Source organism: Alexandromys fortis, unplaced genomic scaffold, assembly GCF_014885135.2.
Source record: "Alexandromys fortis isolate MF-2015 unplaced genomic scaffold, M_Fortis_MF-2015_v1.1 scaffold_154, whole genome shotgun sequence".
NCBI classification, from domain to species: Eukaryota; Metazoa; Chordata; class Mammalia; order Rodentia; family Cricetidae; genus Alexandromys; species Alexandromys fortis.
The window spans coordinates 2557484-2569483 of NW_026068040.1; the positions used below are offsets into that span (position 1 = coordinate 2557484).

General features: G+C 42.8%; 1 protein-coding gene across 2 annotated transcripts in view; it reads right to left on the bottom strand.

Annotated features, from left to right (window-relative positions):
* Nucleotides 1–12000, bottom strand: part of Irak3 (interleukin 1 receptor associated kinase 3) — a 93135-nt gene that overhangs the window by 13720 nt on the left and 67415 nt on the right. For both annotated transcript variants that reach the window (XM_050165504.1, XM_050165503.1), the window contains 2 exons: nt 4294–4408; nt 3380–3498 (listed from right to left, as the gene is read on the bottom strand). In XM_050165504.1, coding sequence (XP_050021461.1) covers nt 3380–3498; nt 4294–4408 — 234 coding nt within the window. The remainder of the gene's footprint in view (nt 1–3379; nt 3499–4293; nt 4409–12000) is intronic.

The window sequence follows — 12000 nt, forward strand, 5'->3', positions numbered from 1 at the left end:
CAAAAACACACTTCCTCTAGGGCTTGACCTGGCTTTCTCTAACTCAGCCAGCCACACACTGGGTATTAATATGACATACTTTTTGTGTTTGAGCTATCTCTTTAATCAGCTGAACTTTATGGGAAAAGATGTCTCCCCACATGGGCTCCATTATTTTTTTACACACAACAAACTTGGAACAAAAAAAGGATTGGACTCCAAGGAGTTCAGTCAACACGTAGTAAGATGGAAGTTATTCTTTCCAAAGCAGAGCTTGTTTGAAGACAATGAACTGACAACAGAAGTATGTGGAAGGGGGATGAGCAAGAATTCTGACGGTCCTTCACATCACTCAACTCTGCCCCGGCCACGCCCAGCACTTCTGGAGCAAGCCTCCAGGGAGTCCGCATTGGATGAGTGTACACTCTCCTCAGCACCAAGATACCTTATGTCATTTAACCCTAAGAAACAAAACTATTAGCTGATGTAGGGGGTCTAATATCTATCTTTTGGTTAATTAATAAAGAAACTGCTTGACCTGATAGGTCAGAACATAGGTAGGCAGAGTAAACAGAACAGAATGCTGGGAAGAAGGGAAGTTAGGCAATCACCATGCCTCTCCTCTCTGAGACAGACACGATGAAGCTCCAGCCCAAGATGGACTTACACTAGAATCTTCCCTGTAAGCCACCACCTCATAGTGCTACACAGATGGGTTAAAGCAAGATGTGAGAGTTAGCCAGTAAGAGACTAGAGCTAATGGGCCAAGCAGTATTTATATGAATACAGTTTGTGTGTTGTTATTTCAGGGCATAAGCTAGCCAGGTGGCTGGGAGCCGGTGGCAGGAATGCAGCCCACTGCTCCTTCTACAATTAGCCTTTTTCAGAAAGAAAAACTGAGGCTTCGAGAATTTATGAGTCCCCTTGGGTCACAGTTTAAGAGGGAGTTCTGGTTCCTAAGGTCTTCTGATTGAAACTCGGGAAGCTTGAGCTGGGAGGTGGCAGGACAGAGGAGGAATGAAAAGCCTTCCTGGCTCTCCTTTTCAGAGCTCCCTCAGGCTGACACCACCTGGGTAGCTGAGCCCTGTGTGCCCATCCCTGCTGCCCAGCTCTCAGACATGCTCTTGTTCCCTATCGTGGAGGGTTAGCTGATGCTGCACAGTTCCCCATCTGGAACTGTGCAGGGTAGAAGGGAGATGCTGCACTCAAGTTACAGCCCTGCGCCAGGCCAGGCCACAGTGCAACGCCTGCATGCCCTGCCTGATTTTCAGATGTCTTGAAAAGTCATCACTGTGGGAGTCAGCCATGATAAGCTAAGCATAGGCAGGTCAACCAAAGGAAGTTCTTTACTTCCAACCATTACCACCTGCCAGAGTAGGACTCTGGCCATTGATAAATTTAAATGGAGCCCTGTGTCTCAGTAGCTTACCCTGTACAATATCTGGCTGCAGGAAGAACCACAAGCTGAGATTACCCAACCTCCACCCAAGAACAGACCATTCAGAGGAAATGCCTAACATTCCAACCGCTGTAGATAAGATCACCTGCCAGAACATATTCACCAAGACACCCCTAGATAAATGTCAGCCTAAAACCTCAGAAACCCCTCACCCCCACTTTTACTACTATAAAACCTAACTCTAACTGAGCTCAGGGCTCTCCGTTCATTTCAATACGTTGGACATGTGGAAAGACCGAGTTTGCATACTTGCTTAAAATAAAGGCTCTTTGCTTTTACATACGGGACTCAGTCTCCTTGTTGGTTTTGGGGGGACTTCACAGAATTGGGCATATCAGTCACAGCTTCAGCAATTTTTCCATGACATCAGGGCTGCCACAGCCACAGTAGCCCCAGGACCTCTCCATCTGCTCACTTTGGCCTTCCTCCTTTTCTCTATCGGCATACTTGATTCCTACTTTGATTTTTAGAGCCCTGGAGATTGAAATTACAGTCCCACACATGCTGGGCAAGTACTCTATGCCTTAGCTCTATCTCTAGCCTTCTTTTTAGTTTATCCAGACACAGGGTCTTATTAAGTTGCCCAGACTGTCCCACAGTGTGGGGAAGAGCTGGATAGGCACCTCCTAGCCACCTCAGGGTGGGCCTGCATCTGTTGAGCTCCCCAACCTGATACTACCTTTGCCCCAGTTAACGGCTGCCCTTGTTCCTCTCGCCCATCAAGAACTTCTTCTTTCCTATCTGTTCTTAAAACCTGCTTTCACGAAAGGAACAGAGGAGCTGAACCACACACAAGGAATGTGTTAATGTTTTACCATGTGAGGTTTAAAATGAGCTAGTGCTTACTTAAAACCAGAGGAAGAAAGTAGGTGAAGAAAGTATACAGCAAGAGTCTAAACACTGCTCTCGCTCAGTAAAAAACACTTTGAATATCACTGTATTCATTTGTGGTTATACTCTGGATAAAGAGATGATTTCTCAGCCTTGTGGAATGTACCCTGCTGGTGATTCCGCTGACCCCTGCAGCCATCACTGGCCCTGTGCCTGGGTCCTGTGAGGGACTTTGATTTTGCTCAGGCTTTGAGAAGCTGCTGTTCCACACTACAGCAGGATCAGGCATCTCTTGGCCATTCTCCAGCTCCCCCAGGACTGAGGAGGAATTTAGAGTTGTTTCATGTTCATTTCTCCAGAAAAGGAAGCCGTCCACTCCACTTCTGTTCATGTTAAAAGTACACTAAAACCCTTCAAGATACCAAGGAAAGGGTCCAGAAGAGGCAGCAGCCTTCAAACCCAGCTGACCCAGGCATTCAGCAAAAGTGTGGCCAGGGCTTTCAGGATGAGTTCAACATAGGGGCATGAGGAGAAAGGCTTCAAGGGATTTTGCTGCAGGTGACCACTCTGAACGTGTGTGTGTGTGTGTGTGTGTGTGTGTGTGTGTGTGTGTGTGACTAGAGACGGAAGAGAGAACATAAATACTGCCTCTAATTTTCTCATGTCTCAAATGTAGCACTCCACGTTGCTCGTCACTTGGCTCGTCACAGACTAACAGGGAGGCAGGACACTAGTGACTTGAAAACCAAAGCCTCAGTTTGCTCCACTACTGTTGTCTTCCTGGGAATCCCTGTAAAAGTCATGGATCCTTTTGCTAGACTTCAGTTTAAGGGTGGGGGGGTGGGGGTGGGAAGATTAAATATGCATTCAATTTCACATCTGGCTATCCAGCACAATAAAATACACAGTTATTCAACAGTAATTCACAAAGATAACATAAAGGCTCCCCTTGGCTAACATGTTCATTGAGAAAAACGTTAAGAATTTCGTTTCATTACACTCACGTACATTCCAGGAAGAGTATTGACCGAAGAGGACAGGGTTTGTAAGTCACTCACCTGTGGCGCTGAAAGGGGCTCACAGGGAACCTCAGACTCCCAGATCATTTACCTGGAAATATTGCCACAAATGACTGAGCACGGCTGAGTGTTGTGTAAGTATCGGATGGCTTTGGAGGTTCCTATTAGCACACTGATCCGAACGTGCCAGGAAAGTGGGGCCGTGTTATCCTAGAGACAGAGAGAGAGAGAGAGAGAGAGAGAGAGAGAGAGAGAGAGAGAGAGAGAGAGAGAGAGAGAGAGGAGAGAGGTTGGTTTGGTTGTGTATTCTTAGTGCAAATTACCTATATATCCACTATGTGGGTGCACGCTACATAGTGGGAGACAGCAAGGTGGAGTGGGAGGTGAATTATTTCAGTTTGCTACAACCAAGTTCTAATCCCAAATGGGTTTTCCTCTAAGCTTCTAGAGCAGCATCTCTCAACCTCTGGGTCGCAACCCCCACAGGGCTCATACATCAGATACCCTGCATATCAGAGAGCGACATGATTCATAACAGTAGTGAAATTACAGTTGTAAAGTAGCAATGAAAAATTTTATAGTTAGGGGTCACCACAGCATGAGGAACTTCATTAAAGGGTCGCAGCATTAGGAAGGTTGAGAACCACTGGTCTAGGGAAATACCTAACAATTTTTAACTATAGTTAAACTGTAGCCAGTAGGCTGAGAGTACAGCTCAGCGGTAAAATCCTTGCTTAGCATGCGTAAGACCCTGGTTTTGGTTGGCCCGGCCCTGTGCCCACCTAAATACAACATGCTAAGAGAAGTTGAGATACATTATAAACTTGCCTATTTATGTGACAATATTACACAAAACCCAGTGACTTGTGTGTTCAGGCAACCTTTGAGAGGGGCTCTGCTTCCCCAGGAAGCATTCCTGAATACCCCCCATGTGTGAGCTCACCCCACCTCTCAGCTCCCTCCAAGGCCAACAGCTCCCCTTTACCCCAGGTAGCCCTGACTTACTGCACACTGTAGTCTGTCGAAAAGCGTCCCGTTGCTCATATATGGATGAACTAGGCAAAGCTTCTCCATCTCAGTGAAATATGCAGCCAGCTCTAGTATGTGAGGATGACGGAACCTTGAACCAGAAAATTTGAAACTGTCAAGTCCATCACTCAAAGAGAAGGTGAATGAGACTAATTAGGAATGATGGGAAACAGTTCTAAAGTGAGACTAAGTTAGGCCGAGAGACAAGAATTCCATTGGCAGTTGCAACAAGTGCTAGCTCTACCCCCTTTTGATTGACTGTCGGCATGTAAATAAAAATAATATACTAAAATAGAAGTATTAAAATTTAAGGAAGCATTGATTTCTTAAGGTTTGAGATGTGGAGAACTTCATACAGAAAGGAAAACACGATTACATATTCACTTTGAAGAGGCCTCACTTAGCACTCCTGCAGCCATGACAGGCTGCAAACTAACAGTACTAGGACTAGGCCTCACCCTTACAGTAACCAGGAAAAACCACAGACTGTTTTTGTTCCCTGCGGGGGACCGATCAGAACTGAGACAAACAAGTACTAGGTGTTCCAGAACTGTAAGACTAGCTCACCTAACTTGTATATGGTTGATAATTTTTTTGCAGCAAGCAGTTACCAATCCCTGTTTGACAGGACTCTGGCTGCTCCACTCCTGCCCAGCAGGAGTTCAACCCCCTTCTGATGCTGGAATTCCCCCATTCACCCCCATTCTTTAGTCCTTAAAACCCTGCCAGAGCTGAGCTCAATGCTCTCCCTAACCCAACCACTGTGTTGAAAGGACAGAGTCAACTTGAGCCTGCGATAAAGGCTCTTTGCTTTTGCATATGAACTTGGACTCTGGTGGTCACTGGGGGGCCAGTGACGCAGGCATAACAACTTATTTTAACTGATACAAAACTGTGTCTCCTCTTTATTTTGTTAAGTAGATAATTATGACGTGATTGAGACCTATCTGTTTCAGTAATCACAAAAACACAGGATTAGCGAAGCTTGTCTTATCCACCCACTAATGGAGCATTCCTACCTCAGATGCCCTGTTAAACCCCGGTTACAAACAGGAAAAGGATAGTCATGTCTTTCCAAAGCTTGTATTGTTATCTAAAATCCACACAATAGTAGCTTGAAGTATAAAATCATGACACTGACTTTAAATGACAGATTTCTACACTGGTACAATATATATTTCTTAGCTCCTATCCTACTCAATTAACCAAAATAAGCTCTAATCCTTTGTTGTCATTGGTTTATGAAGGTCATAAACACACTCCAGGTGTGATGGCTAATCCTCATTGTTGACTTGATTAATTAGAATCACATGAGAAAACACCGCATGCGGGCAGCACCGGCTCCTGGGCGAGGGTCCAGAAACGAATAAAAAGGGCAAGGCAAGCCAACCACAAGAACCTCATCTTCCTGCTTCCAGACTCTGGACTCAGTAAGACCAGGTACCTCACAATCCCACCACGTGACTTCCTGCCATGATGGATTGTGCTCTCAAACCATGAGCCTGAACAAACCTTCGTTTCCTTAAGCCTTTTTGGTCAGGTGTCTTGGCATAGCAGCAACTAAAGGTACTAACACACCAGATAACTGTGAAATGTGAAATACGCAGACTGTGAGCTCCATTTAATAAGCTGAGTGCCTGCTATGTTTTGGACATATTTGGGAACATTAAAATAAATGAAGCTGTAAAAAAATGCTCTACTTATAAAGATTTATAATTTGCTTCTTTTGTAGCAAATTTCCTACAAGCACAAATATACTCTCTTAAATACACATGCATAGATTTATATAGTATATATATTTATCTGGTATATCTCTCTTGCCTCAAACACGCCAGAATGTCTCTGTGTGTGTGTGTGTGTGTGTATAATCTGTGGTGTGGGAGGTCCTTCTGTCTCTGTATTGTTTTCATTGGTTAATGAATAAAGAAAGTGCCTTAGACTGTTGATAGGGCAGAACTTAGGTAGGCGGGGAAAACTAAATGGCATGCTGGGAGAAAGGAGGCAGAGGCGGAGGAGACACCATGGATCCGCCAGAGACAGACGCTGGGAATTTTACCCAGTAAGCCACTGCCATGTGGCGATACACAGATTAATAGAAATGGGTTAAATTAAGATATAAGAGTTAGCCAATAAGAAGTTAGAGCTAATGGGCCAAGCAGTGACTTAATTAATACGATATCTGTGTGGTTGTTTCGGGGCTAAGCTAGCTGGGCAGCAGGGAGGAACAAGTGGCCTCCCTCCAACACCTCTGTACCTATAAACACACACAAACATATGGAAAGACTTTATTTTAAAACATGTCAAAAATAAGATTCCTACACTTATTATTATGACTCAGATTGCACAGTTGGAAAACAGTGGTATAGTAATAAACTGAGGAGGTATGCCGAGCTGCTTAACCAGATAATCTGTGCACTGCCTTGCTGTTTCTCCTCCAACCTAGAATAATGCAGGGATAAACGTCATTTGGAAAGCAGGGGATAGGAGACATCATAGAGGCAAGGAAGTCACAACAGAAATGACAATTTTTAATTTTTATTTTATTTTATGCATATTGTTTTGCCTGCAACTATGTCTATCCACCACTTATGTGTCTGATGCCTGTCGAGGCCAGAAGAGGGAATCAGATCCCCTTGAACTGGAATCAGTCACCATAAATGGTTGTGAATTGACGTGTGGGTTCAGAGAATCAAACCTGGGTCCTCTGCAAGAGCACCCAGTGCTCTTAACTGCTGAGCCATCTGTCTAGACCCACAATTTGCCTATTTTTAAATGTTACTGATCAAGCAGAAAAAAAAATAAATAGATCAGATGTTAGTGAGGAATCAACACGGAAAGGCACTGGGGTGGAACTGCTTCTTCCGAGCCTACAAACTCACGCCACCAATAATTTCCCTAGCAACTAACTTTTAAGTTCATAGAATTTTAAGTTAGATAGAACTCAGACCAGCAAATCTGATACTAACTGAAATCAGTTCAGAAAGTGTTTCTAAATGGTCACCGTTGGCAAAACAACACAAGTTTCCATGGTGAGACTCAGCAGACAGACTGGAAGGACACACAAACTTGGGCTTGCATCCCTGTCTTTATGACAACTGTGCAAATGTAGTCAGGCTGTTTCAACTCCCTGAGAAGGTGTCTATCACTATATTCAGGAATTAAGACATCTGCCTCTTGCCAGGTGTGGTTGCCTACACCTTTAATCCCAGGAGGAATTTAAACTCAGGAGGCAGAGGCAGGCAATCTCGGAGTTTCATCCCTGTCTGGTCTACAGAGTCAGCTCCAAGACAGCCAAGGGTACAGAAGAGAAACACTGTTTCAAAAACCAAAATCAAAACCAAGCAAACACACAAACAAAAAGGGATCTAATGGGGAACTCTGAAACACAGCCTGCTACAATACAGAGAGGACCAAGGTGAGTGATCAGACACCCAAGGGTACACCCCTCTCTCTAGGCTCTCCATACAGGAGCAAAACCCCTGGCCCTCCCCCACCTGCCTCAGCTTCTCTAGACAGCATGCAGGGAGTTTCCAGTAGGTAGATTGCCCCATTACCCACCCCATCCATCAGATCCTTTAAACTACAAACCCCACCCTGCCCCAAACTCCCCTATCCTACTGCAACCTCAGTGGAACTCTGAAACACAGCTTGCTACAATGCAGAGAGGATCAAGAGGTGAATGACCAGCCACCAGGCAGGACATCTCACTCTCTAGGCCCTCCATAGTGGGGCAAAACCCCTGGCCCCTCCCCCACCTGCCTAGGCTTCACCAGACAGCAGGTGAGTTTCCTGCAGGTAGGTTGCTCCAACACCCCTATCTCACTCATTGGACCCCGAAAGCTACAAATCCTACTCCACCTCCAAGCCTTCCAACCCCACACCTATCCCCCAACCTCAGAGGAATGCTAAGACACAGGCTGGATCCACACAGAGAGGACCAAGAGAGGAACTCTAATGCACAAGCTTTAGATTTGAATTAGAAAGGAAGAAGTCAACCTTTAGTTATTTGCAGATTATATGATAGTGTACATAAATGACCTTCCAGGGAAGAGAGAAAACATCCAAATTAACAAGATCAGAAATGAAAAAGAGGATATATAACAACAGACACAGAGGAAATCTAGAGAATCATTAGGTCATACTACAAAAACATGTACTCCACAAAATTGGAAAATGTAAAAGAAATGGACAATTTTCTGGATAGATACCATATACCAAAATTAAATCAAGACCAGGTGAGCAATTTAAATAGACCTATAAACTGCAAGGAAATAGAAGCTGTCATCAAAAGCCTCCCAACCAAAAAAAATAACCCAGGGCCAGATGGTTTCAGTGCAGAATTCTACCAGAACATCCAAGAAAAGCTAATACCTATAGTCCTCAAAGTGTTCCACACAATAGAAACAGAAAGGACACTGTCAAACAGTTACCCTGATACCAAAACCATACAAAAACTCAACCAAGAAAGAGAATTACAGAACAATCTCACTCATGAACATAGATGCAAAAATACTCTGTAAAATACTGGCAAACTAAATTCAAGAAAACATAAAAAAAATTATCCACCAGCTTCATCCCAGAGATGCAGGGATGGTTCAACACACAAAAATCTATCAATGTAATCCATCATATAAATAAACTGAAAGAAAAACCTATATAATCATCTCATTAGATGCTGAAACACCCTTTTTGACCTTTCATGATAAAGGTCTTGGAGAGAGCAGAGATACAAGGAACATATCTAAATATAATAAAAGCAACATACAGCCAGCCTACAGCCAACATTAATTTAAATGAAGAGAAACTTAAAGCAATTCCACTAAAACAGGAACAAGACAAGACTGTCCACTCTCTCCATATCAATTCAAGATTGTTCTTGAAGTTCTGGCTATAGCAATAAGAAAACAAAAGGAGATCAAGGGGATTCGAATTAGAAAGGAAAAAGGCAATCTTTGGTTATTTGCAGATGATATAATAGTGTACATAAATGACCTCCAAAACTCTACCAGGGAACTCCTACAGCAGATAAATACTTTCAGTGATGTGGTAGGATACAGATCAACTCAAAAAAAAAATCAGTAGCCCTCCCATATACAAATGATAAATAAGCTGAGAGAGAAATCAGAGAAGCATCACCTTTCACAATAGCCACAAATAACATAAAATATATTGGGGTAACACTAACCAAAGAAATGAAAAACCTATTCAACAAGAACTTTAAGTCTTTGAAGAAAGAAACTGAAGAAGATATCAGAAAAATGGAACGATCTTCCATGTTCTTGGATAGGTAGAATCAACATAATGAAAATGGCAATCCTACCAAAAACAATCTACAGATTCAATGCAATCCCCATCAAATTACTAACATAATTCTTCACAGACCTTGAAAGAACAATAATCAACTTCATAAGAAAATAAAAAAAAAACCCAAGATAAACAAAACACTCCTGTATAATAAAGAAACTTCCGGAGGCATCACCATCCCTGACATCAAGCTCTATTACAGAGCTGCAGTAATAAAAACAGCTTGGTATTGGCATAAAAACAGAGAGGTTGACCAATGGAATTATATCAAAGACACAGATATTAATCCACACACCTATGAACACCTGATTTTGACAAAGAAAATAAAATTATACAATGGAAAAAAAGAAAGCATCTTCAACAAATGATGTTGGCATAACTGGATGTCAGCATGTAGAAGAATGAAAATAGATCCATATCTATCTCCATGCACAAAACTCAAGTCCAAATGTATTAAAGGCCTCAATATAATTCTGACCACACTTAACCTGATAGAAGAGAAAGTAGGTAGTAGCCTTCAATGCATTGGCACAGGAAACTACTTCTTAAATATAGTACCAGTAGCTCAGACCCTGAGAGCAATAATAAATAAATGGGACCTCCTGAAACTGAGAAGCTTCTGTAAAGCAAAGAACACAGTCAATAAGATAATAAGGCAGCCTACTAAATGGCAAAAAAAACTTCACCAACCCCATATCAGACAAAGGACTGCTCTCCAAAATATATAAAGAACTCAAGAAATTGGACATCAAAATTTCAAACAACCCAATTAAAAAAATGGGACACAGACCTAAACAGAGAATTCTTAACAGAAGAATCTCAAAATGGCTGAAAGACACTTTAGGAAATGTTCAACATCCTTAGCCATCAGGAAAATGAAAATCAAAATAACTCTGAGATACTATTTTTCACCAGTAAGAATGGCTAAGATCTAAAACACCAATGACAGTTTATGCTGGAGAGAATGTGGAGTAAGGGGAACACTCATCCATTGATGGTGGGAATGCAAACTTGTACAACCACTTTGGAAATCAGTATTGGCTATTTCTCAGAAAATTAGGAGTTTACCTACCTCAGGATCCAGCAATACCATTCTTGGGCATATACCCAAAAGGTGCTCAATCATACTACAAAGACATTTGTTCAGCTATGTTAATAGCAACATTATTCATAATAGCCAAAACCTGGAAACAACCTAGATGCCTCTCAACCAAAGAATGAATAAAGAAAATGTGGTACATTTACACATTAAAGTACTACTCAGCGATAAAAACAATGACATTCTGAAATTTGCATGCAAATGGATGGAACTAGAAAGCACCATCCCGAGTGAGGTAACCCAGATCCAAAAAGATGAATATGATATGTACTCACTCATAAGTGGATACTAGCTATAAACAAAGGATATTGAGACTATAGTTCATGGATCCTAGAGAAACTAAGTACAAGATGAACCCTAAGTAAAACACATGGAAAGTTGAAATAGACAAGATTGCCTGACAAAATTGGGAGCACAAGTGTGGGGGGAGAAGGGAGAATGGAAGGGGAAGTAAGGGGGAGAAGGGGAGAGGAGAAGAGAACTTGAGGGAACAGGATAGTCGAGATGGAGGAAGGACAGAGATGAGAGCAAGGAAAGAGATATCTTGATTGAGGGAGCCATTATGGGGCTAGTAAGAAACCTGGCTCAAAAGAAATTCCCAGGAATCCACAAGGATGACCCCAGCTAAGACCCTAAGCAGTAGAGGAGAGGATGCCTGAACTGGCCTTGCCCTATAGTAAAACTGATAAAACCTTCATCCAGCAACTGATGGAAACAGAGGCAGAGACCCACAGCAGGGCACTGAACTGATCTCCCCAAGTCCAGCTGAAGAGTGGGAGGAATGAGAATATGAACAAAGAGGTCAAGACCATGATGGGTTCACCCACTGAAACAGTTTACCTGAGCTAATGGGAGCTCACCAACTGCAGCCGGACAGGGAATGAACAAGCATAGGTCCAAACTAGTCCTTCTGAATGTGGTTGACAGTTGCATGGCTGGGGCAGAATGAGGGGCCACTGGCAGTGGCACCAAGGTTTATCCTTACTGCTAGTACTGGCTGTTTGGGAACCTAATGTCTTTGGATGAATACCTTGTTCAGCCTAGATATAGTAGGGAGGGCCTTGGACCTTCCTCAAAGCAATGTGCCTTACCCTCTCTGTGGATGGGAGTGAGGTGGGAGAGTGTGTGGAGGGAATGGGATGAGGGGAGGGAGTTGGAACTTGGATTGGTATGTATGATGAAAAAAGATAGTTTGTTTTCTTTTTTAAAAAATAAAAATAAAATATAAAAAAGAGTTCTAGTGGATTAAAAAAGAAGACAAAAAGAACCCTTAAAGTTAG